Below are 24,494 nucleotides of genomic sequence, written 5' to 3' on the forward strand. Positions count from 1 at the left end.
GTGGGTTCCAGTGACCCAGAAGACATGACTCTGCCAGGAAGCAAAGTATCCTGCGATGTTGTGGGAACCTGGCAGGTTCATGCAGCTTTCTGTTTCACCCAGTTTCACTTCCTGCTTCTCCTCTGGGCCTTGCACAATGCTGGGAGGCAGCCTGGGAAAGTGCTGCTCTGATGGTGGAAGGAACGCTCGAGAAGCTGACCAGGGAGGCTGTGCTGGGGCATTTCCAGTAGGAGGGGAGGAGGCTGTTTCCTTCACCTCCTGTAGAGAACTGAGGGTCCTTCTCCATGCCATCCCAGGGCCGAGGGATGCAAGACCAGGTCTTTCCAAGTTTGGGGCTGTCGTGTTCCCTAACCTGAGCCCCGCGCCTCACCTCCCAACCCTTAGGCCCTACCTCCAACCCAACTGCCCTCCAGCCCATCCACCCACTGAGGGCTCGGGTAACCTCCTCAGCGCATGGACATACGCCCTGGAACATCAAAAATTTGATATTTCCAAATGGTGAACTTTCCATGTGTTTCTCTACAGCCATCAGGTTCTTCCTAGACACATATACTCTGGGGTCTGGCCAAACATGTGGGACTAGGAAGGCCACACAGGGGCCCGTGGGGGAAGAATCTGGGTGCTGGAGGCTTGTTGGTTAGAGCCAGATTTCTTCTGAGCCTTGGACGCCCTGCAGGAAGCTCCCTCGGACCCTCTCAGCCCTGGGGAGAGAAGGTGAAGCCACAGTGCAGGTGAGTGGCTGATTCGCCTGCCAGACGACCCAGGGTTGTCTGAGCCCAAGGATGGCCAGAGGCATCGGTTAAGACAGGAACTGGAGCTTGCAGAATTAGACTAGGAAACATTTCAGATACTCTTGGCCTCAAATAAAGTTATTTTCAAATTTCCATCTTGCAAATTGCCAGGGGCTGGGGCATAAGGAGTACAAGACACTGATGAACAGAGTTCTGACACAGGCTGAAATTTCAAAGAACTTTAGAGCTGAAAAAACTTCTAAGGACATCAGGACAAAACCTTTCGATATAGAGATGAAGAAACAAAGGTCCTGGTTCAGGGAGGGCCTCCTTTTTGTCGCATAGAGCAAGCACCCGGACCAGACTCTGGGTCTTCTGACTCCCAGATGGGCCTTTCCCCAGCCATGCTTGGCCCCAACATCCTCTCGTTTATTCTGGAAGTCCTGGGCCTTGCCCATCTGCCCTGCCACTTCTCCACTGGCCACACCCACAGCAAGACTCCTTGGGTTTCATGTCACAATAAGTCAGCTAGGAAGGGGTGGGGGAGGGGCTGAGGATCAGGCTCCACCTCTGCGGGGCGGAGGCTGCGGGGGCTGGGGGGGTGGGTCATGTCTAGAAGACAGGGGCCCAAGGTGGCCTAGAGCTGAAATACAAACCCACAAAGAAAAGCTGATGGGCCCTGGGTGTCTGGGGCTTGGGCCAGAGGCTGAAGCCTGGCAGGGCAGGGTGTCTGCTGAAGGCTGGACAGGGCTCTGAGCCACGCTGGCAGCTCCAGTGGGGCAGTGGGGTTGATGGAGGGCAGGGGGTAAAGTGCAGGTCCAGGCTCTGGGCCCAGGAGGGTTCCCTGGATTGACCACTGTGGCTCTGGGATCTCTTGCATCCTGTCCTGAGGGTGGTAGGGGGTGCGTCCAGGGCATGTCAGGTAGGGAGGGAGCCAGGCGGCAGAGAGCCTGCTGCCTGGAGCAGGCCAGACGGTGGGGGATCGGGTTTCAGCCCAGCTGTATTTTTGGCTGGATGGGCTGGGGGCCGAGTCGGACAGGCACAGCTGCCCATAGAGGGGCACCCCCCTCCCCAGCATACACACTCACAGAACGGCTACCCAGGCAGGCTGCCATCCACCAGCCACCCCACAAACACTGCAGGCAGAGGGGAGTCAGGCTTCAGCCCCATGGCTAGGGAATAACTTTGGGCTTCTGGAGACCATTGCTGAGTTTCTGTAGTGTCTTCTTGATCCGCAGCGCAGTGAGGCGGGCAGAGGGGTTGGGGTACCAGCACTCCCGCATCATCTGAGCCAGGCCTGAGAGGACCTGGGTGGGGGGAGAGTGAAGGAGAGGAGAGGAAGCAGAGACATGGGTCAGGGACCGTGGAAAGGAAGAGACAAGGAGGATGCCCAAGTGAACAGAAAAGTCGAGAAGAGGGAAACGAGAGTGTCGAAAAGGAGAGGAGAGACAGCAGTGGTGAAAGGGAGATAGTGGGAACAGGGCAAGGATGAGAAAAGAAAGACAAAAATGGAAGAGAAAGGGAGTGGAGTGAGAAGGGGATAGAGAAAGGTAGGCAGGACGGAAAGAGAGATGTAACTCAGGCTGTCACGGACACCCTCTGGTGAGTACCCCCACCCTCGCTCCACCAAGACTCAAGAGAGGGGAGAGCTCAGGCCTTGGGACTCTCACATCCCCACTCTGAGGCCAGACCTCACTGCAGAAGGCAGTGGCTCCCAGCACCTCCACCAACCCTGGCCTGCTCCGGTGGACACTGGGAGATTGGGTGGTGGGTGCTGCCCTCAAAATGCCTGTGTCCAGGAAGCTCAGTGGTCGCAGAGTGAGCCAGCCTCACCTCTGCCTTGGAACTCAAGCCAGTTCCTGGCAGGGACTGTATGTGTGTGTGCATAGGAGTGGCTTTTTGTGGCTCTGTAATGTTGTGCAGAAATGTACATGGCTCTGTGTATATATACATGTATACACATATCAGTGTTCAGTCATTCATTCCATAAACATTGCTTGAGTACCTAGTGCGTGCCAGGCACTGTGACAGGGAACAAGGAGAAAAGTGCCAAGAGAGACAAAAGGTCTTTTTCTCTGTCATCATGGGGCCAACATGCACGTGTGTGTACTTGTGAGTGTGTGCATGTGTGTGTACCTGTGAGTGTGTGCATGTGCGTGTACCTATGAGTGTGTGCATGTGCGTGTACCTATGAGCGTGTGCGTGTGTGTGCATGTGCGTGTCCCTGTATGTACATGTGTGTGTGTTTGTACAGAAGTGTGTATATGCCTATATTTGCCTATATATACGTATGTGTGCATTCTATATAAAGTATGTGGAGTGCTTTGAGAAAAAAGAACAACAACAGTAACTTCACAGCAAAAAATAGCAGAGAACCTCTGTCTTTGCAGGCAAGGTGAAATGTTCTAAAAAAATCCCAGAATAACCAGAGGGTCTCTGGAGGTCCACAGGCAAGAATGTGGGAGGGAGTACCCAGAGAGGTCCCCTGGGATCTGTCCCCTAGAGCCTACCCAGGGGAAGCAGAGGCCAGACACGAGTTCCTCAGCCCAGAAACCCCAGTGCTGAGCCACCACCGCACACCATCCCAGCACCCCCAGGGGCCTCACCGGGTCTGCAGCCAGCCGGTTGGGGATGGTGGGGGTCTGCTGGTCAACACACACCACCTTCTTCATGTCCTCAAAGCTGGGGTCATTGGGCACCACATCATAGAAGGGTGGCCGGTAGTCCTCCACAATGCCTGGGGATGAAGGACAACGGGACAGTCACTTGGGACCGCAAACAGGTCCCATACCACCCAGAAGTGAGCTTTGCCTACACTCAGTCCCAGGGTCCAGGAAGCCAGCTGCCTGCCCATGCTACCTCTGAGAGGGACACCATAATATAATAAATATATTTATAAACAATAATTACTGCCATTTATCTTACACTTACCAAATATGCCAGGCATTGTGCTATAAACACTTTACATGCATTATCCTGTTAGTCTTCACAGCAACCCGACGACCCATTTTACAGATGAAGAAACTGATGCTCAGAGAAGTTAAGCCCAAGGTTACACAGCTTGTAATGGCAGAGTTGAGAATTAAACACATTGCATTCGTAGGACAGACCTTGTTCCAGTCTTTCCACAGCTGCCTCTAACCCAGGGTCTGGGTACTGCTTCCAGGCCCCAACTATCAGAGATGCCCCAAAATATCTAATGTTTACCAAGCAATTACTATGTGGCAGGCACTGTCCTAACCGCATGGCATTAGATCCTCACAAAACAACCCTATCAGATGAGGAAGACTATTAGCTCCACTTTATAAGCAATGAAGGGGCTCCCAAGTCACACTAGTGGTAAAGAACACATCTGCCAATGCAGGAGACATTAAGAGACTTGGGTTCGATCCCTGGGTCAGGATGATCTCCTGGAGAAGGGCACGGCAACCCATTCCAGTATTCTTGCCTGGAGAATCCCATGGACAGAGGAGCCTGGCGGGCTACAGTCCATGGAGTTGCAAAGAGTCGGACAGGACTGAAGCGACTTAGCACACACACACACAATGAAATTCAGGCCAGATTCAGGCCCGAGAGGTTAAGAAGCTTGTCTAAAATCACACAGATAGTAAGTGACAGAGCTAGGAGTTAAGCCTAGGAAGTCTTACCAAAGCCCATGCTCTTGACCTCCAAGCTACACTTAAGGGAGGGAGGCAGACTGCTGGGTGAGGATGTAGAATGAGGAGAAGGGGAAGAAAACACATCTTCTAAGGGAAGGAGATTTACCCAGGTCCAGATCACATCCACCCAGTCTCAGGGGTGGCACAGGCCTCTGCTGACCCTCCCAGCCAGCAGCACCCCTCCCCTCATCATCCCAAGTGTGCCATCCTGAGCAGGATCTTTCTGAAGATGATGCTGGTGGAGCGGCAGTCACTGGGCCAGAAGAGGCCAGACCCCAGAAAAGCACCTTAGGCCCCACCCTTCTTCCAGCCCGAGGCTGGGGGCTGCAGCCGCACAGAACAGCCACAGCCTCGGGAGAGCCCGAGCCAGCTGTGCTCCCCGTGGCGGGCGTCCAGGCCGGCCCCTGTGCTGCTTGAGCCCTAATCAGTGCTGCACAGAGGCCTGAGCGTGTCTAATGGGCCTTTAATCAGCGCCGGGGCTGACACCAGATTACAGTGTTTATAATGCGCCGCGAATCTGTGTGGAGCTGACAGAGCTTCCCTCCTCCCCAGGAGTCTGCAATCAGCCTCCTCTTCAGCCCAGGCTGCTCCAGCCTTCCTTTCCTGCCTGTGGCTGGCTCCAAGGGGCCTCAGTTGCTTCCAGGTGCCCCCTTTACCAGCCCCAACCTCTGGAGTTTGTGTCTGAAGCTGAGCCCAGCAAGAGGGTGGTCCCCAACCTGTCAAGACTCCTGGCAGCCCCTCTCCGTGGACAGCCTCCACAAAGACTGACCAGCCTCCCTACCTGGTCCCATCCACCCCAGGACTGGGAGGGCACCAGCCACAGGGCAGGCCCTCTATATGGGACCATGAAGAATGAGGTCCCTGTGCCTGCTCCCCTCCAAATTTCAGTTCTCTGTAGCACCCATGGTAATAATGAGGCAATAGGGACTTCCTTGGCGGTCCAATGGTTAAGACTCCACTCCCAGGGCAGGGGGCACTGGTTTGATCTCTGGTCAGGGAACTAAGATACTGCATGCCGCACAGTACAGCCAATAATAATAATAGCAGTAAGGCATCAATAAGCAGGAAGTGCAGGCACTATCACATCCCTCATTTCTGTGGAAACAAGGACCAACGGGTGGAAGTAGCACAGTAATAAAGAGCACTGGTCCTGAGAGTCAAATTGCCTGGTTTCAGACCCCCATGCTGCCTCTAGCCAGTTGTAATTCTGTGCCTCAATCCCCTCATCTGTAAAATGGGGGTGTTGCTGTGTCAAGTATTTGTCATTACAACAACAATTGCCACCAATATTTACTGAACTCCACAACAGTTCCAGATACTGCCCTGATTACCTTATTTGGATTATCTCAACAACTGGAAATTATTTTTCTTCTCATTTTACAAATGAGGAAACTGAGGCACAGAAAAGTAAAGTACTCTGCACATGGCAAAAATCAGGAACTGAGTCTGATTTCCCACCCTTGCTCTTAACCACTAAAGCATACCACCTCCCTGCCCACACAGGACAATTCAATAAGATAATACATGTATACAGCATGGCATCTGGCACGTACTGAAACTCAATAAACGTTAGCTGCTATTAATACTTCTGTTATTATCAATTACCCAAGATTTCACAGCCAGAATCAGACTCAGATGAACCTGAAAAGGTCACTCAGCTGAACCAGCTGGTGAGTGACAGTAAAGGGAATTTGGAAGGTCTGACCACAAGCCCCTCAGGCCACGGGCACCAGCTGGTGGCAGGAAGCCCCGTCTCCCACCTGTCTGCCTGGGTATCCACCTGCCCTGTTCCCCTGCTCCACCCTGTGCAGTGGGGTGCCGGAGGCTCACCATTGACAATGGTCCGGCGGGTGATCTCCCACAGCACCAGGCCAAAGGCCCAGATGTCCGTCCACTTGTAGGATTCGAAGCAGTCGGTTCGGATCTGCTCTTCCAGCACCTCAGGGGCCATGTACCGCTTGGTGCCCACTCGCGGGTTGTTGCCAATGTCCAGGTAATCGCTACTCTGAGAGTGCATCACAGCCAGGCCTGTGGGCACCAGGCCTGTCACTGCTGCTGCTCACCCAGGCCCACAGATAGGGCGGCCCTGGGGAGGCTGGAATCCCAGCGTGAGGTGAGAGGGCGACAGACGGCAGGACACAGAGGGGCTGGCACATGGAGCCCGCCCTGAGCTGGGCTGGGAGCCAGCAGCCACGGGAGAATAACTGTCCCTGTCATACTTGGCCTGCGTGGTGCTCTCTAGGCGTAGGAATCCGGTGAGATGCGAGTAGGCAAGGCAGGCATATATTTCAGAACTGAACCCCAACGCACGGTGACAGCGAGCGCTGTGGTCAGCAAAGCCGGGATGAGAACCGAGGTTGCTGGCTCCCTGCCCCTTTCTCCCCACACCTGGAGCCTGGCTGAAGTGGTGGAAGGAGTCTGGGCTTGAAAATAGTGTTCAAGCCGCTGGTGGGGTGTGGGGTTCTTGTGGAGGTGAGACGAGAACACACACACACACGTCTGCAAGTTTTAAAATGCCAATCAGTGTACACACACACACACACACACACACACACAGGAGGTGAGATGAGAACATACACACGTCTGTAAGTTTTAAAGCGCCAGTGTGTAGACACACCCCCCCACACCTCCACACACACCCACCCACACCCCTGTGAGTTTTAACGCGCCAATCAGGCCACTGAAGCCAGGCATCCAAACAGGCGAAGGCAGAACCGCGTGGAGAGGAAGGGCGCACGGACTCCACCCCCTGCCAAGGGCTCGCCCCTCCGCGCTCACCCAGGTCGGCGATGCAGCACTGCAGGTTGCTCTTGACCAGCACGTTGCGGCTCTTGAGGTCGCGGTGGGCGATGGCCGGTTTGCCCTGCGTGCCGAAGATCTCCACGTGCAGGTGCGCCAGGCCGCAGGCCGCGGACACGGCTAGCTTCAGGGCCAGCTGAGGCTCCAGCGTCTGCCTCTGCAGAAAGTCGTAGAGCGAGCCGTGCTCGTGGTAGTGCGTGATGAGCCACAGCTGCGTGCTCGAGTTGCGGGAAGTCATGTCCGAGGCGATAAAGCCTGTGGGCGGAGGATCAGGTGGCTCACCGCCGGGCTAGGGATGAAGGAGGCTGGACCAGTCAGGGTCGGGGCTGGGGAGACAGGCTGGAGAGGTCAGGGCAAAGCTGGGAATGGGGTGGAGGCTGGTCTGGCTTAGGGCAGAGAGGAAGCTGGAGTCAGAAGCTGGGGCCGAGCCCCGCTGGGAGCCCTTCAAGGTTAGGTCAGTGTTCAGAGGCGGGGTCGTGGGGCAAGGCGATGAGAACCCCGGGTCTGGCCCAGCGCTCCCTGCCCCATCCCCGCTTGCCTAGGATGTTGTCGTGTCTGAGCAGCACTGTGTTGTAGATCTCAGTCTCCCGGAACCAGGACTGTTCATCTCTGGAGGAGAAGATCTTGACGGCTACGCTCTCACCATGCCACAGGCCCCGCCACACCTCACCATAGCGGCCCTTTCCTGATCCAGCAACCAGGGAGGAGGGAGGGGGGATCACATACTGGACACACAGAGCCCTTGGGCACAGTCACCCTCAGAAGAGGCCCCCCTCACATTGCTGCCCTGGCTCCGACTGCAGAACCTCTGAAGATTCTGTTTAACTGAATTCTGACCCACACACCTCTGGCAGGCCACCTCCATTTGCCTCTTGCTCCACCCCAGCTCCTGGCCAAGGATCAGGCACTGCCTCATCTCCAACCCCCTCCCTGACTGGCAGAATTCCTGTTCTGACCCAGGCCTGGCCCCACCTGTGACTCCCTCACCCCTCTAAGCTCACTGGGAGCACTTGGTCCCCATCCCCTGAGCTCACCCACTGCTCACCCACACACTCCACCAGGGCGACCTGTCGAGCCACTGTCCTCTGCACCAGGAACGGGAGCCCTGAGCCACTGCCCGTGGTACAGTCACTGTCCAGGAGGTCCTGGGAGTACCGAGAGGCCGCTGAGGGGCAGCCCCCACCCACCAAACCCGTTTCTCCCTCCTCAACCTGGGCCCCACTGCCTCATCTCACCACACTTCTCACTCACAAACCCCTCCCGCCCAGTGCCCCGCCAAATCTCTGAGTGCCCGCCACGTGCCTTTCTCAGCCACCTGCCACTCTGTGCCCCCTCTGACTCTGTGGCTCCTGTCTACCCCCCACCACCCGGTGTCCCAGGTCCCCCAGGCCCGCACCCCCAACATGCTGTCCCCCTGCTCAGATGGCTTCAGGATGAGGCTGGACTCGCCCAGCTCACTGTTCGCGCCCCGCTGCTTCTCCTTCCTCCGCCGGACATGCCACAGGCCCAGGGCACCCAGGGCCACAAGCACTAGAAAGGCCAGCACGGGGCCCAGGATCAAAGGCAGCTGGCCATCTCCTTGAGGCTGCTCCGGAGCAGTCTGGGTGGCTGGCGGAAGAGGGATACTGAGGCCCAGCTTCCACCAGGCCAGATGCCCCCCACCTTGCTGCTCTGCCAGTCAGACCCCGGGGGCCCTGCCTCCCCCACCCTCCAGACCAGAGCATGAGAGGCAAGCAGGGCAGGGAGGGCAGAGTCAGAGAAGCCGGGGAGGGGTTTCCGGGGCAGCCAGACATACCTTCTAGCGTCAGGGACACGTTGTGGTTGCATAGGGGGCTGTAGCAGCAGTAGTGGTTGACGAACTCCGTGGGGCGCGCCCTACAGACCTCTGGGTGCATGTTCCCGCAGCCCCGGTATTCCCGGAGGTGTCCATCCTCCCACACCAGCACGACTGTACACCAGGACCCCTGGCAGGTAGGCCCCTTGCAGTGTGGGTTCTCACACGTGCAGGTCACCAGCGGGCCCCGAGAGGGTTTCAAGGGGTCACCTGAGGGACACACTGGAAGCTCAGCCACTCTGGGCCCAGCTCTCCAAGAGGAGCCTAACCCCAAAGTCTGCCCAACCGCCCCCTCCCTTCTGAGCTCTCAAACCAGCCCTTTGAGGTCCCAGTCCTTTAGTTCCATCCTCAGCCTTCCCTCCAGTGACTTATCTCCACCAGGGGCAGCTGCGACCTTGAGAACCAGGCTTCTCTCCCCTCCCTGATCCTTGGACCTCCCCTCCCAGTTCCAGGCCCAGCAGGGCCCCCAGCCCCAGTGCTAAGAGCTCTCCCAGGCCTCCTCTGCCAACAGCCCCACTGTCTGAATCCCCATACACATGTTCCCACCCTGGAGTCTGAAAGAGCTCCAGCCTGTTGGTTTGGATCAAGAGGCTAGTACAAGAGGGTTGGCGTAGCTGAGAGCTCAGTCTCACTGAGCCCTGTCTCCCCAGTCCCTCTCCTCCCAGCTCCTCAGACTCAGCCCAACAAGAGCTGAGCCCAGACAACCCTTTCTTTATCCCCTCAGGCCTCTGTTTCCTACCTGCTTCCCCAGTACTCACCCTGGGTCAGGCCCAAGGCTATCAGTAGCATCAGAAGCCTTCTCCTGGGAAGGTTCAAGGTCATGATCCCTGGAGAGGAGAAGGGGTGCAATAACATCTATGAAATGTGATTCCCCTCAGTGTTTTCAGCCACTGACTGTGGGTCCCTCCCACCCAGAGGAAATTGCTGGGAGTTTTTTTTTTTTTTTGTAGGGGGGGAGGCAGGGAGGCCTCCTCCCTGCGTCTGGCTTTGGGGCGGGGCCTGCAGGGGAAGTCCTGGTTCACTTCCCCATGGAAACCATCCTGTTAGGGGTAAAGGGTGGGGAGCCATGTTTAAGTGACCGAGAGCTTGGGGGACTCCCAGCTGTCCTGCCGCTGAGTGCAGACTGGAGGGCGCAGAGGGCATGGGGCTGGGGTAGAAGGAGCATCTCTTCAGCAGTCCCCCACCCCTGTCTGTCCCTGTCCCTTGCCCACCCCTTCCCAGCCTCCACCCCTGTCCACCCCTTTCCCAGTGCCCCCCCGACTCAGGCCTGGCTGCCTCAAACATAAACAGGCTCCTGTCTTCACTTCCTGCCATTCAGGGTCCCGCCAAGCTGGGAACAGGAATCAAGATTGTTTAGATTGGGGTCTGGATAGAACAGGCAGGAGTCACGCACATCAGGGAGCTCAGGACATGGTCTCAGGGCAGGCTGGAGTCGCTACAGGGTCTGCAGGAGCCACCTGGGGCTGGAACACCCCCGTGACGGAATCCTCGTACACCCTGTGAATCACAGAGCCCAGTTCCTTATTTCAGAGAAGATGGGGATCAAGGCTCAGCCAGGAGAGCAGGCTTGTCCAAGGTCAAATGGGGTTCAGTGGCAGTGCTAGGAGTACAACCCAGGTGTCCAGACTCCCAGTCCAGTGCTGCTTCTACTCCATATCCCAATCTGGGGTGACAGCCCATGTCTGAGCTTGTGGGGTTCTATCAGCCATACCAAGCCTGGACAGTGCCAGGCCGCACTGTCTCTAAGGAACCTCCCTGCACCCTCATTAGACTATAAGATGTCCTCTCTGAGCCACTCCCCTGCTTCTCTCTGTCCTTGAGGTCCTGGGAAAGAGTGGGGGTAGGGCCAGTGATGTGGAAGGGAAGTGAAACATACTTAGACATTGAATGTTTGACCTTCTGTGGTTGGTTAAGATTGAATTTTTTCAAAAGTTTGGTGGGGATTATTAGGGGAGTAATTCTGGTCTATGATAGTCCCATCTCAAGTCCCAGACCAGCTAGTGCTTCAGAAGTGACCCCCATCTTCATCTCTCAAAGGCTTAGAATGAAAAGATTAGGGCTGAGGCTGCAGAAAGAAGGACCGAGGTCAGACAGCAAGAAGAACTTTCTGAATGGTGGCAAGTAGCAGGTGTGTGCCTGGGGAATGCCCAGGTAGGGGCAGCAGACATGAGGGAAGAGAACTGTCTTCTGGCGTAACATGGTAAGGCTGGAGGGCTGGGCATAGGGCCATATAGGCTGCAGAAGGCCCCTAGTCTAAGAATGATGCCAAATGAAGATCCATGATGCTGAGACTCTGAGGGCAGGATGACTGGGGGGTGGGGGGTGCCTCATGGGCCTCACTGACTGGTGGCAGCTCTGGTCTTCCTGCCTGGGCTTCCTCTGCCCCAGAGGCCCAGGGCTGGGGGAGGAAACGGAGCCCTGGTCTGCTGCAGCTGTGTCCCCAGCCTCTGCCTGACCTCCTGTCTCATGCCCCTCCCGCAATACAGTGGGGACTCTGGCAAGCACTCTGCAGTGGGGCTGGTGGCTGGAGAAGGAACCCCAGACAAGCTGGCTTTGCCCACTGGGGTAAGGGCGGGAATCCATCCTTGGCAGTCTTTGCTCAGAAAGCAGCTAAAGGAGAGGGGATGAAGCAAGAAGGAAAACGTGGGTAACAATAAGGATGATAGCCAGCATCCTTCTAGAATCCTCTCCCCATGCTTTCCCTTCTCTGTGCTCCGGTGCACCCTCTCACTACACTATTAAGCAGCAGAATCATCTCAAGTGCTTCATTAGAAATGCACTCTCTTTGGTCTCACTCCTGCTCCAGATTCTGGTTCAGTCCATTGGGACCAGTAAGAAATATGCATTTAAAAAAATTTCCCCAGGGAATTCAGATCAGTTTGTGTGGGTACCACACTTTGAACTGGGTCCTATTCAACTCCATGCTGGAGTGGAGTACAGAGGGCAGGGATTCTAATTCCCATTCAGGGACCTCTCCCCCACCTGCTTCTACTGGGGAAGGGACAGAAAAGGCTAAACGCTGGAGCCGAGGACTTGGAGATGCTGCAGAGAGAGGGTGAGGTATAGGCTTTGTTCAGGCCATCTCCAGCCTCTGGGGCCCAAGAACAGTGCAGGGAAGGCTTGGCAGCATTTGCAGAATCTGCCTCTGGTCTAAAACTGGGAATGCAGTGAAGGAAAGCTGTGACTGTCCAATTTTTTACTGGGCTCAGAGTAAGATTCAGTACAGGAGGATGCTGATCATCAGTCCCAACTCAGAGCTGACCCGGCATAATGCGCCCTGACACCTGACTCCAGAACAGACAGACTCCTGGGGGCTGGAAGACTCCTTTCCCACCTAACAAAACTTCTTGAATGATCTCCTGCTGACAGAAGCATCACAGTCTTTAGCCAGAAATCACAAATGCTAGACTAATTTAAAACATTAACTTAACCACTGTGAAATTCTTAGTAATGAGTTAGCCTTCTCTGAGTACTGCTTATGTGCTAAGTACTGAACTTTGACGGATGATCTCATTTAATCCTCACGACAATCTAATAGGGAAACGGAAGCTGGGGGATGTTAGGTTTCTTGCCCAGAATCACCATGTGCGTCTTGATCAACTTAAATTGCTGGTAATACATCCTCACTTGGTCATTTAATTTCTGCAGTTGTTTGGTGTTAGATAGGTCCCTCAAGGAGGAAAAAGAGCAAGTGGGGGTTGCATTAACCGACTGCAGTTGTCATCACCTGGCACCCAATATGCGTTTGTCTAGAAATCATCTATGTGCTATAGCCTTAGTCTTAGGTGGGGAGAACCAGAGTAGGGGTGTGCTCAGAAAGTGGAGGTCAGTTTCCTTCTCCCCAGCACACCCGGGGGATTGATTTAATGAGCTCCCATGAGTAGCAGTTTCTCAGCACAGCAGTACTGTCCTGGGGCTGCAAGTGCCTTGCTCTGTGTACATCAACAGGTCTTATCCACACAGCAGAGACCAGACTGAACTGCTCATTCTGGGTGGCCCCTTACCATCACAAAGCACTTTCCTCTGCATCACTTCATTAACCCTTCACAGTACTGGACTGGGATGTAGCATCAAGTAGGGAGTTTAGGATCTCAGACAGAATGCAACGGCAACACAGTGTAGCACAGGGGTCAGGTTGTCGTCTCTGGATCATATAGACCCAGGTTCAAATCCTGCTTCTACCACTTAGGGCTATGAGAGTGAGGGCAAGTTCCTTAACCTTTCCGAAGCTTCAGATCCCCTAGAAAATATGAGAATAATAACAGTGCTCATTTCAAGACTTTCCTGGTGGTCCGGCGGCTAAGGATCTGCCTTGCAATGGAGGGGACACAGATTCAATCCCTGGTCCGGGAACTAAGATCCCACACGCCTCTGAACAACTAAGTCCACTCACCACAACTACTGGGCCCACGGGCTCTAGAGCCCACCACAACGAGTTCACGTGCCTCAACGAAAAGATCCCATGTGCCACAATTAAGACCCAACATAGGCAAATAAATAATAAAAAATTATAATAGTGCTCATTTCATAGGTATAAGTGTACTAAGTGGTACGCCATGAGCACTTAACAAAAGTTACTAAAAACCCAACCATCCACGGAGCTTTGGACAAATGACTCACATCTGAATCTCTTTCCTCTTCTATAGGATGGACATAATAACACCTCTTGTTCTAGGTTGCGGCCAGGATTACTTGACAAAAATGTATTATACCTAAGTGTCCACATAGTAAGTACTCAATAAATAGAGGCTGTTTTTTAACTACCTGATGGGATGAAAAGACAAATAAACAGTCAGGGGTCAGGAATGTCAGACAGACGCTGACTTAGCCAGAAGCTGCCCGTATAGAGAGGGTGAGAGCTATTGTCCACTATCTCCCTGTCCTTAGAAAAGAAAAGAGAGGGTGGGTGACCAGTTCAGAGATGGTCATAACAGCACTGGCCTCCAGGGCAGACTGAGAATCTGGGGTCCCAGACTGGAGGAAGAGTGGGATCACCTTTGACCTGGATCCTGAAAGAAGTCCATGGCATGGGGGCTATGCGACCATACAGGGTTGGAGCTGAGGTTTGGGGGAAGGGGCCAGAGTGTCAGATTCCTGTAGCAAGACCTGCAAGGGCTGCTCTGGGAAAGATGGGCTTCAAGGAGAGGCTCAACAGCGCTGGAAGTGGACACCCACCCCCAGGTCAAGCCAGGAGCCTGGAAGGACATGTGACCCCCTTCTCCCTAAGTGAAGCAGGGTGGGTATCTTTCTGCCCATTTTATGGATGAGGATAGGAAAACAGCGAAGCTAAGTGGCCCCAGGAACAAAGTTTTCTGAATCCCAGTTCAGGTTCGATCCAATCCGCTGCAGTCTTAGGTGGGGTGATGGGCAGATGTTCGCGGAGGGCGAGGGGCAGCTAGCCCTACGAGGAGCTGGGCCTGACCCTACGGCCACCTCTCTGAGGGTCTCTCTGGGATCTGCCGTGGCAAAGGGCCCATTGGGGTAGGGGTCAGCTGCCCCCCTCACTGGACTTCGACTCACCTCTGGGCCTGCCTTGCGGTCGGCGGGGCGCGGACGTGCAGCGGGCGGCCTCCTCCCCTCCCCGGCGGCGGCCGCGGTCACACGACGGGCGCTGGACAGCGGGCCGGGGTCCGAGGTCCGGGCGCGGCCCCAGGCGGGGCTGGGGCCGGGGAGGGGCTCGCTCCGCGCGGCTGGCGCTGCGGCCTCCGGGGACTGGGAAAGGGGCCGGAGCAAAAATGTTTCTTATTCCAGCGTCTTCCTGCCTGGCCCGGCTCCACCACTCCCTCCTAATAAACCGTTTCCTATTGCCCAGCTAGCCGACGGCCGCCGGCTCGCCCCTATCCAGGGCTCAGGGCCGGACCCTCCCTTGCGCGCAGCGGCAGACCCCCTAGGGCGGCCTCCCCCTCGGCTGCCCCTGCCCCAGGATCAAGGCCGCGCCCCCGCCTCCAGCCTCCCACATCCGCCTCCCCGAGGGGGCGGGCCTTGGCCTTGGGCTGCAGGGGGTCTCGTGGGGTCCAGGCCCAGAGCCATCGGGGCCACAGCCGGGATGCGAGGCACCCTCCGTCGACCGGCCGGGGGAGGGGTGGAGGTGGAGGCTCCTCTCCCACCCGGAGCCGCTGAGGGATGCCGGGGAACCCCTGACGAGAAGCGGGCACCGAGGGAAGGACATGCGGGGTGGGCAGATGGAGAGAAGTTACCTGTCTTCCCACCCACAACTCCGGATCCTCCGCCTGCCTACGAGGCTCAGCAGCAAGGGCAGACGTTGGGGCTAGCAGCCTGAAATATTTTGGCTCCGCCCTCTGCCCCCCTCCCTCTGAGATTCCCTACATCGTCCAACTCCTTCAGCCTCCTCCCGGGGGCCCCTTCACCCCCTCTTGTTCCCTCCCCTCTTCCGCAGCCTCTATCTGCGCAGCGCTCAGTGCAGGGCAAACAGGCCCAGAAGCAGCAGCTGTGGGTCAGTGGTGACGGGTCTGAGTCCTTTTGGCAGCGCAGCTCAGTGACAGGGCCGCTTCTTCCCACCATGGGCGGCCAGAATGGAGTGAGAGGCCTTGGACTGCCCCCTTCGAGGCTGGCCCTTCACCCCACCAAATGGACCTCTAGATGTGGGGAGCCCCAGCTCCCTGGGGACATTGCTGGGACAAGGTGGAAAAGATGCGTTGGGGAGGGGAGTAGAATGGTTTCTCCCAGAGAGAGAAGCAAACCCTTCCTCCTAATGGCCTTCCCAGGGATCAGAGCAGTGACACTGTTGTCTTGCTTTGCTCCAACCACTGTGAGCACCTTGAAGGCAGCACTCCGCTTTAGCCCTGTGCTATGCTTAGTTGCTCAGTCATGTCTGATTCTTTGCCACCCCCTAGACTGCAGCCCACCAGCCTCCTCTGTCCATGGGGATTCTCCAGGCAAAGAATAATGGAGTGGGCTGCATGCCCTCCTCCAGGGAATCTTCCCAACCCAGGGATGGAACCCAGGTCTCCAGTATTGCCGGCAGATTTTTTAGTGTCTGAGCTACCAGGGAAGCCCACTTTATCCCTAGCCTCTAGATTATCCACAAAGACTCTGAAATCTGAATCCGGACTAGTTGTGTAACCCTAGACAAGTGACACCTCTCCTAATTCTAACCCTCAGTCTCCCATCTGCTAAATGGGCATAATAAACAGTTCTGGTCTCATAGGGTGGCTGGGAGAATGAAGGGACATGATGCTTATCTTGGCTCATAGCAAAGACACTAGCTGACTGAGACTGACACAGGCTGGCTAAGCCCTCCATCAGAGAGTATAATTAAGATAATGAATGAAAAGGCTGGGGAGAAGATGGCCTCAGAGCTAGGTGGAAAGACATGGGTGTTAGAAGCAGAACAGACTTCTAAGGTGTCTTGCTCTAATATGGGGATTCTGTAAGATGGGCCAGGACATCTCCTCCAGCCACCCCCTCCACACACACACCCTTTGACAGGAATAGAGGCTGGGGGAGACAATGACTAAAGGCTCAGACAGGCATCAATTGTTGACTGACCTCACTTCCTCTGCTGAAACCCTCCCCAGCCCCCACCCACAGCAGCTTCACAGCTTGTGAGCATTGTGAATTCCAGAACCAAGGCACACCCAGACTTCAGTGTCAGGGCAGAACTGTGTCCTGCAGCCAATAGGAAGTACTATGGGATTACAGTATCTACTCTTTCAGATTATAGTAGCTGCTTCGGCACTCTATTAGCTAGAGAACTGGGAGTGTGGCTGGTGTCCATCCTTCATACCCACTCTCACCCATGCCTTGCTATGGCTTCTGGTAAACCCTTTTCAATCCCAACCCAGAGATATCTGTCCTGGGAGATAGAAGTGGGGGCTCCCCCAAGGAAAACATTCAGTCTGAAACACACACTGAGAACAGAAACATGGAGATGAACAAGAACTGAGCACCGCTGGGGAGAGTCGGGGGGGTGGGGCGCTTTATCTAGGAAGAGCTCATGAGACAGATAAAAGGAGAGTAGGGTTTGGAGGAGGAAGTCAGGGTCCGATGGGGGGTGGGGGGAATGGCTGTTCCTCAGTGCTGGAGTCTCCCTGCCTCTTCAGAGCATGGAGCCTTCTGGACTTTGTGTTCTGTGGGGCTTCTGGGGGACTCTGTGCTTCCCCTCCCTGGGGAATACATCAGAGGAGGGATGCAGAGTTGGAAAAAGCGCTGGAGACTCAACCCAATGAGGAAAGGGAAAAGGAATTACAGACTGTGTCCAAGTCTACAAGAATTAATTACTCAAAAGGACCAGCTGTTCCTTATATTCAGTGAGGACAGAACAAAAGGAAACAGGCCTGAAGGGCTAAGACTTATATTTAGACATTTAGAAGGATTTCCCAGCAGTGTGTAAAGCTGAGGCCCGGAGATCCTAGGAAGGGTAGGTGGGGGTGACCTCTCAAGGAGATTCTCACCTATGGAAGGCAGGAGATGTGGGCCTGGCATGAAGGCAGGGGATTGAACAGCCTGAACTTTCAGGATCAGCTGAGTACTGAGTTCAAGCATTGCTTCTGACACTAGGGCAGGGCCAACTTTGTGGGTGTCTAACCTTTGCATCAAAGATGGGCTCAATAAAGGACAGAAATGGTAGGGACCTAATAGAAGCAGAAGATATTAAGAAGAGGTGGCAGGAATACACAGAAGAACTATACAAAAAAGATCTTCACAACCCAGATAATCACAATGGTGTGATCACTCACCTAGAGCCAGACATCCTGGAATGTGAAGTCAAGTGGGCCTTAGGAAGCATCACTACGAACAAAGCTAGTGGAGGTGATGGAATTCCAGCTGAGCTATTTCAAATCCTGAAAGATGATGCTGTGAAAGTGCTGCACTCAATATGCCAGCAAATTTGGAAAACTCAGCAGTGGCCACAGGACTGGAAAAGGTCAGTTTTCATTCCAATCCCAAAGAAAGGCAATGCCAAAGAAGGCTCAAACTACCGCACAATTGCACTCATCTCCCATGCTAGTAAAGTAATGCTCAAAATTCTCCAAGCCAGGCTTCAGCAATACATGAACCGTGAACTTCCAGATGTTCAAGCTGGTTTTAGAAAAGGCAGAGGAACCAGAGACCAAATTGCCAACATCCACTGGATCATCAAAAAAGCAAGAGAGTTCCAGAAAAACATCTATTTCTGCTTTATTGACTATGCCAAAGCCTTTGACTGTGGATCACAATAAACTGTGGAAAATTCTGAAAGAGATGGGAATACCAGGCCACCTGACCTGCCTCTTGAGAAATCTGTATGCAGGTCAGGAAGCAACAGTTAGAACTGGACATGGAACAACAGACTGGTTCCAAATAGGAAAAGGAGTATGTCAAGGCTGCATATTGTCACCCTATTTATTTAACTTCTATGCAGAGTACATCATGAGAAACGCTGGGCTGGAAGAAACACAAGCTGGAAACAAGATTGCCGGGAGAAATATCAATAACCTCAGATATGCAGATGACACCACCCTTATGGCAGAAAGTGAAGAGGAACTAAAAAGCCTCTTGATGAAAGTGAAAGAGGAGAGTGAAAAAGTTGGCTTAAAGCTCAACATTCAGAAAACGAAGATCATGGCATCTGGTCCCATCACTTCATGGGAAATAGATGGGGAAACAGTGGAAAGAGTGTCAGACTTTATTTTTGGGGGCTCCAAAATCACTGCAGATGGTGACTGCAGCCATGAAATGAAAAGATGCTTACTCCTTGGAAGAAAAGTTATGACCAACCTAGATAGCATATTCAAAAGCAGAGACATTACTTTGCCAACTAAGGTCCGTCTAGTCAAGGCTATGGTTTTTCCTGTGGTCATGTATGGATGTGAGAGTTGGACTGTGATGAAGGCTGAGTGCTGAAGAATTGATGCTTTTGAACTGTGGTGTTGGAGAAGACTCCTGAGAGTCCCTTGGACTGCAAGGAGATTCAACCAGTCTATTCTGGAGATCAGCCCTGGGATTTCTTTGGAAGGAATGATGCTAAAGCTGAAACTCCAGTACTTTGGCCACCTCATGCGAAGAGTTGACTCATTGGAAGACACTCTGATGCTGGGAGGGATTGGGGGCAGGAGGAGAAGGGGACGACAGAGGATGAGATGGCTGGATGGCATCACTGACTCGATGGACGTGAGTCTATGTGAACTCCGGGAGTTGGTGATGGACAGGGAGGCCTGGCATGCTGCGATTCACAGAGTCGCAGAGTCGGACACGACTGAGCGACTGAACTGAACTGAACTGAACCTGTGCAGACCCACAGCGCCCTACACTGGGTTTAATGCGCTGCTGTTGCCATCTTAGAATTCTTACTCATGTTTGAATAGAAAGCCTAGAATTTTCATTTTGTACTGGGCCCTACAAAGTATGTAGCCAGTTCTGCACCAGGATGAGTAGGAAAGAAAAGCCAGGCGTAGGAGGTAGGGGTGGGTGGGTGAGTGGGGGGTTAGCAAAGGGTAAGGTGGGTTTGGTTTCATTTTAATTGTAGAGTGGGAAATTAAAGTCAGACAACCTAAGGATTTTTCAAATGTGAGAGACATGGAAACATTAGAACAGGGTACCAGAGAAGGAAGAACTGTGGGTCTCTTCACAGAAGTGGGGTGATCCCTGTGGATTCCATTTATCCACCTGCTCAGCACATAGGAGAGAGTCTCAGCTCTGTGGGCTTCAGGGAGAGGATGTTCCTCTTTGGGTCTCCTCCGCTGAGGCCAGAGGCACCATGGAGTCCTGGCAAGAGCGGTAACCCTGGGGGAGTGGGGCCTCAGTGCCAGCCTGACTTGGACTGGATACCCCCAAAGGCTTTTCCCAGCTGTGTGCTGTTTTCTTTGATTCTAAGTTTCAGAAAACCGCCCGCTCCCGGGATCTGACACCACAGCTCAGGTGAAAAGGCAGTTTGGCCAGTGCTAAGTTTGATGAGGGTGGGGCGGCCAGAGCTCTGCCCAGCACCTCAGGAAGAGGCTGGCAGACAGGGACCACAGTTTGTCACTGAGTCACCTTCCTCTTCCTCTCCAGCTCCTCCAGGATGTCCTCAGGATGGCTTTGTCCACCCATTGCCCACCCAGAGCCAGAACCCGAAAGATGACTCATCTCAGGAGAGAATCTCTTAAGAAACGAGAGCACATCAGGGCAGGAGTTTGTGACAAGATGGTGCCCGCACAATGCTAGAGGGACTGGGCTCTGTTAAGAGGCTGCCCCCGCACCATCTCTTGACAGTCCAGCCACCTGTGGATTGCCCCTTCCCATGAGCCTCCTTGAGGATGACTCTCCTCCACCCAACTGCCCATGTTGGAGGACAGCATCCAGCCTCAGAGTTGGAGGCCCTGTGTGTGAGCCTCAGGTTCCATATCTGTATGAAGGGGATGCAAACTTTGTCTCTACCACATTCTCCAAATAAAAGCAAAAGACCCAGGACTTCCCTGGTGGTCCAGTGGCTAAGACTCCATTCTCCCAATGAAAGAGGCCTAGGTTCAATCCTTGGTCAGGGAACTAGATCCCACGTGGTGCAACTAAGATCCAGGGCAGGCAAATTAATTAATTAAAAAAAAAAAAAAAAGGCCTGTAAGCTTCATTTTCCAGATGTAAAACCCTCACAGACACCTAGTTTTGAGAGAGAGGAGCTGAGCTGTGGGGCAAGATAAACAGCATGAACAGAGAATCAGGAGGGTGGAGGCTTGGCTGTGTGGCGGGGAGGTGAATTTCCTTACCTGTTCAAATACCAGGGCTAAAAGTTGCCTCTTCTATGAATAGCACTCTGAGGAGTTGTTGTATAGATGAGTGTAGAGCCACTGCACAGGACTTTGAGGGATGAGGCAGCCATTCTGAAAGTAACTCAGGAAATCCCAAATAAGCACCAAGTAAATATGTTTTCTTTTTTAATTCTGCAGAAGAGTTTACCATGAGAAGCGACTCTCATCCCCAGGCTCTCCTGCTGGGGCCAAACCCTTCCCAAAGCTGTGTAGTTCTCTGACATTTACTTCGATCACTCTAAATAATATGCATACACTTTGTATCTCTAGATTTTTTTTCAAGTTTATTGAGGTATAACTGACAAATACAGTTGTAAGATATTTAAAGTATAAACACTGTAAATCAACTATACTTCAATGTTTTAAAAGATGCAAGATTTTTTAAAAGATATTTAAAGTGTACATCATGATGATTTGATATACATACTCATTGTGAAAGGATTCTTCCCATCTATTTAATCAACACATCCATCACCTCACATATTTATCTTTTATTTATTTCTTTTTTTGGTGAGAAGTTTTTTAGGTAAGTAAAATTTAAGTTCTATTCTCTCGGCTAATTTCAATTATCCAACACAGTATTAGGAACTACAGTTGTCACTGAGGGAAGGGTTCCTGTGCCCACTGTGCAGAAAACCCAACTCTGACAGTGGGAGTTTGCAGAAAAGTAAGGAATTATTGCAAGGCACCAAGCGAGGGACTGGAAGACAAGCCTCCCACTTGGTCTTTGAGTTAGGGGTTTTTTAAGGGGAAGAACAAAGAGGCTGGGATTAATCATCGTCTTGTGCCAGTTCTGTGACATTTCTTAATCGTAGTATTGAGATTCAGCATATCTCTGGTTTATGATTCTCTGGCCAGGTGGTTCATGGCTTTGGGGTTTGTTAGTTCATCTTGCCCTGTAGAAACAACCTGAGTTTGTACATTAATGATGGTATTTATATTAGCAGTTTTAGTCATGAACGATGTTATCAGCAACAGCAATTTTAGTCATCTGACTGGTTGATTGGTGTTCAGTTATCACAGGATTGTGGTCAGAGGGGACAAGAAAGGGAGCATTTTGGATAAAGAGATTGATCATAAACTTGGTAAGGGAACTCTGTTTTAGGGGGCCTTGGTGTCACAGTTGCCATGTTATACATTAGATCCTCAGACCTTATTCACCTTAGAGCTGAAAGTATGTATCCTTTATCAACCTCTCTCCATTTCTCCGCCCCTCCACTCTCAGTTTTTATGAGTTTGACTTGCTTTTAGATTCCACATGTAAGGCATCCCATGCAGTATTTGTCTCTCTGCTATCTCTAGATTTTAAAGCTTCAGAATTAGGTCACTTAGGTTCTCTTCCTTCTAATTATTGATAATATGTTATTCTTTTTGTAAATTTAACAATATACCTTTGTGCTTGGTCGCTCAGTCCTGTCTGACTCTTTGCAACCCCATGGACTGCAGCTCACCAGACTCCTCTGTCCATGGAGATTCTCCAGGCAAGAATACTGAGAGGTTGCCATGCCCTCCTCCAGGGATCAAACCTAAGTCTCCCACATTAGAGGTGGATTTTTTACCATCTGAGCCACAAGGGAAGCCCAATATACCTTTAGTTCCTGTTCTATTTGTATCACACAGTGTCTCTTGACTCTTCAATACGTCAGGAGAGTGAAGCTACAATTTTGCCACAATAAAGGAAGATGTGGGGACTTCTCTGGTGGTCCAATGGTTAAGACTCCGTGCTTCCATCGCAGAGGATGTGGTATAGATCCCTAGTCGGTGATCTCACATGCTTCATGGCGTGGCAAAGAAAAAAAGGGGAAGATGGGTCCACTGATTTTGGTTTGGGAGGATGTTCCATCGAAACTCAGGACATGAAGATACCCCGTAGGTCTGGTTGAGCGTTTTGTATGCCACAGGAGTTCCCAGATCATCGAGGCTTTTGCCCACTCTAAACAGAAGCAGGGCCTGAGTTTGCTGGAGTGAGGGTGGGCAGAGTTGCCCAGCAAGGGGAAATGGGCCTGCCAGGCTCTTGAGTGGTATTAAGAGGATCCTTGCTGCCAGAAGAGAGAGTCTGAGGGGCTAAGGGAACCATTCCCAATGGGGAGGGCTTGGTATTTGTACAAGGAGGGGGGTCTCTAGGAGAAGGGGGAGTCCTCTTTGTACAAGGAGGCTGGGAGAGAGATTGTTTGAAAGAGACGCCGAGTGGCTGGGTGAGGCCAGAGGCCAGCGGGACTTCCTTCAGCTCCCGCCACTCGGGTGGGTGGGACCGGATTGTTGGAGCGGGACACAGGAATCTGCCTTTGTTTCCAGCTGGAGGGGAAATGCCACAAATCCTGCCCCTTTCCTACCCCTTCCAGCATCCGTGCCCAGACGCTGCCCTTCCCAGCGCCAGGGAGCCTGGCACTGAGGGTTCCCAGCGACCTCTTGTCTCCAGGACTCCCTCATCTGCAGGTTCTGCCCCTTGTTCCCCAGGGCAGATCCCAGATGTAGGACGAAAGGGAGGGGCGTAGCCAAGACTGGTGTGGAGGAAATAACCATACAGCTGGATTTAGGCTTCATCTGCCCACCTCTCTCCTTCCCCTGAGAGGACCATGGATTTCACAGTTGAGGAAGGTACCCAGGTCTGTGGGGAGGACTTGAGGGTCAGGCTGGGACCTTCCTCGACCCCCCAACTCCCGCTCCCCACGGTTAGACAGACTCTGCAGCCTCCACCACAGTCACACAGGCCAAGTGTGGAGCCAGGTGGCTGGGGGACCACAAAGCGTTGGGGAGCAGTGGGGATCAGAAGGGGAGGGGTGGGCCAGGAACCTCAGGGAGTAGGGGGACCCTGCCTTTATTTTTTCCTTTGCCAGTGAGCAGATGTGTTTGTGCAGCTGTGTGATGGGGTGTTTATGTGTGCTTGTGTGGGTGGCTTCTCGGGTGTGACTAGGAGGTTGTGGACCAATGGGCCTGTGTATATTTCCATGCCTGTGTGCCCACAGGCCCCCGTGGGCCCCGGGTGACTGTGTGTCCACATGCGACATTGCCTGTGTGACTTCGAGTGATGCAGAGTCTATCCAGCCCCATGCCTTGCATGCAAATATTCCCTTCAGGTGTGGTGTCTTCCTTAAACTTGGGAAGCCATGGGCCCTCTGAGGCAGAGAGAGCATGACTGGCTGGTGACTGGTGGGGTGGATGATACATAGAAGATGTTTTCAACCATTTGGAAAATAGGACAGCTGGAGAGGAGGGAATCCTGTCCAGGTGCCCCAGGTGGGGAAAAGCGGGACAGAAACCAATGAGCCCCAACTGGTCTCTCTGTCCTCCCCACATATATGCACTCCCTTGCCTTCTCTTGACCTAACAGGGGTCTCCTAGGCCGTTTTCTGAAATAACCAGGGACACTGCCACTCCTGGAACCAGGGCAGCCCCTGAAAAAAAGAGGGAGATGATAACGGCCCCTCTGAGCATCCCAGAGAAGGGTCAGATACAACTTAGCAACAGAACAAGCATCCCAGGCCTTGGTGGAACCTATACACATTCATTGAACCTGTATGGGTCAGGCCAGGGGTGAGGAAGACAGATTGGTTTCTGCCTTTGCAGGACTGAGGGGAGGGTTTCCCAGGAGTCCCCACAAGCCTGGCTGACATCCCAGTGAGGACAGTCAACCTGAAGTCCTCTCTGGAGGAGCCAGTCTGCCAGGCTGGTGGGCCATGCCTGCTGCAGTGTTGGGAATGGGCTTAGGCTGCAGAGCTGCCTGTGGGAGAGCAGGTCTGAGAAG

The 24,494-nt window shown here is 53.3% G+C and overlaps 1 protein-coding gene across 3 annotated transcripts; it reads right to left on the reverse strand.

Moving 5' to 3' along the window:
• Positions 1 to 955: 955 nt before the first annotated feature.
• Positions 956 to 14,740, reverse strand: ACVRL1 (activin A receptor like type 1). 3 transcript variants are annotated; one of them, XM_059886550.1, is made up of 11 exons: positions 14,544 to 14,740; positions 10,417 to 10,520; positions 9,782 to 9,850; positions 8,985 to 9,233; positions 8,586 to 8,797; positions 8,235 to 8,334; positions 7,728 to 7,874; positions 7,169 to 7,444; positions 6,221 to 6,418; positions 3,338 to 3,468; positions 956 to 2,038 (listed from the first exon to the last, which is right to left on the reverse strand). In XM_059886550.1, the coding sequence occupies exons 3-11, from the start codon at positions 9,843 to 9,845 to the stop codon at positions 1,904 to 1,906; spliced, it is 1,512 nt and encodes a 503-aa protein (XP_059742533.1). In that variant the 5' UTR covers positions 9,846 to 9,850; positions 10,417 to 10,520; positions 14,544 to 14,740; the 3' UTR covers positions 956 to 1,903.
• Between the last annotated feature and the right edge of the window lie 9,754 nt (positions 14,741 to 24,494).

This window comes from Bos taurus, chromosome 5 (genome assembly GCF_002263795.3).
Source record: "Bos taurus isolate L1 Dominette 01449 registration number 42190680 breed Hereford chromosome 5, ARS-UCD2.0, whole genome shotgun sequence".
Classification (NCBI taxonomy): domain Eukaryota; kingdom Metazoa; phylum Chordata; class Mammalia; order Artiodactyla; family Bovidae; genus Bos; species Bos taurus.

What these genes read in the sequence shown, in the direction of transcription:
- ACVRL1 (XM_010804911.4), bottom strand. Translation starts at nt 9,845, where the DNA reads ATGACCTTGAACCTTCCCAGGAGAAGGCTTCTGATGCTACTGATAGCC. An exon ending in AGGGGGACAGCATGTTGGGG is followed by an intron (nt 8,335 to 8,585) that starts GTGCGGGCCTGG and finishes CGGTACTCCCAG; the next exon opens with GACCTCCTGGACAGTGACTG. An exon ending in ACCGGCTGGCTGCAGACCCG is followed by an intron (nt 2,039 to 3,337) that starts GTGAGGCCCCTG and finishes CCCCCCACCCAG; the next exon opens with GTCCTCTCAGGCCTGGCTCA.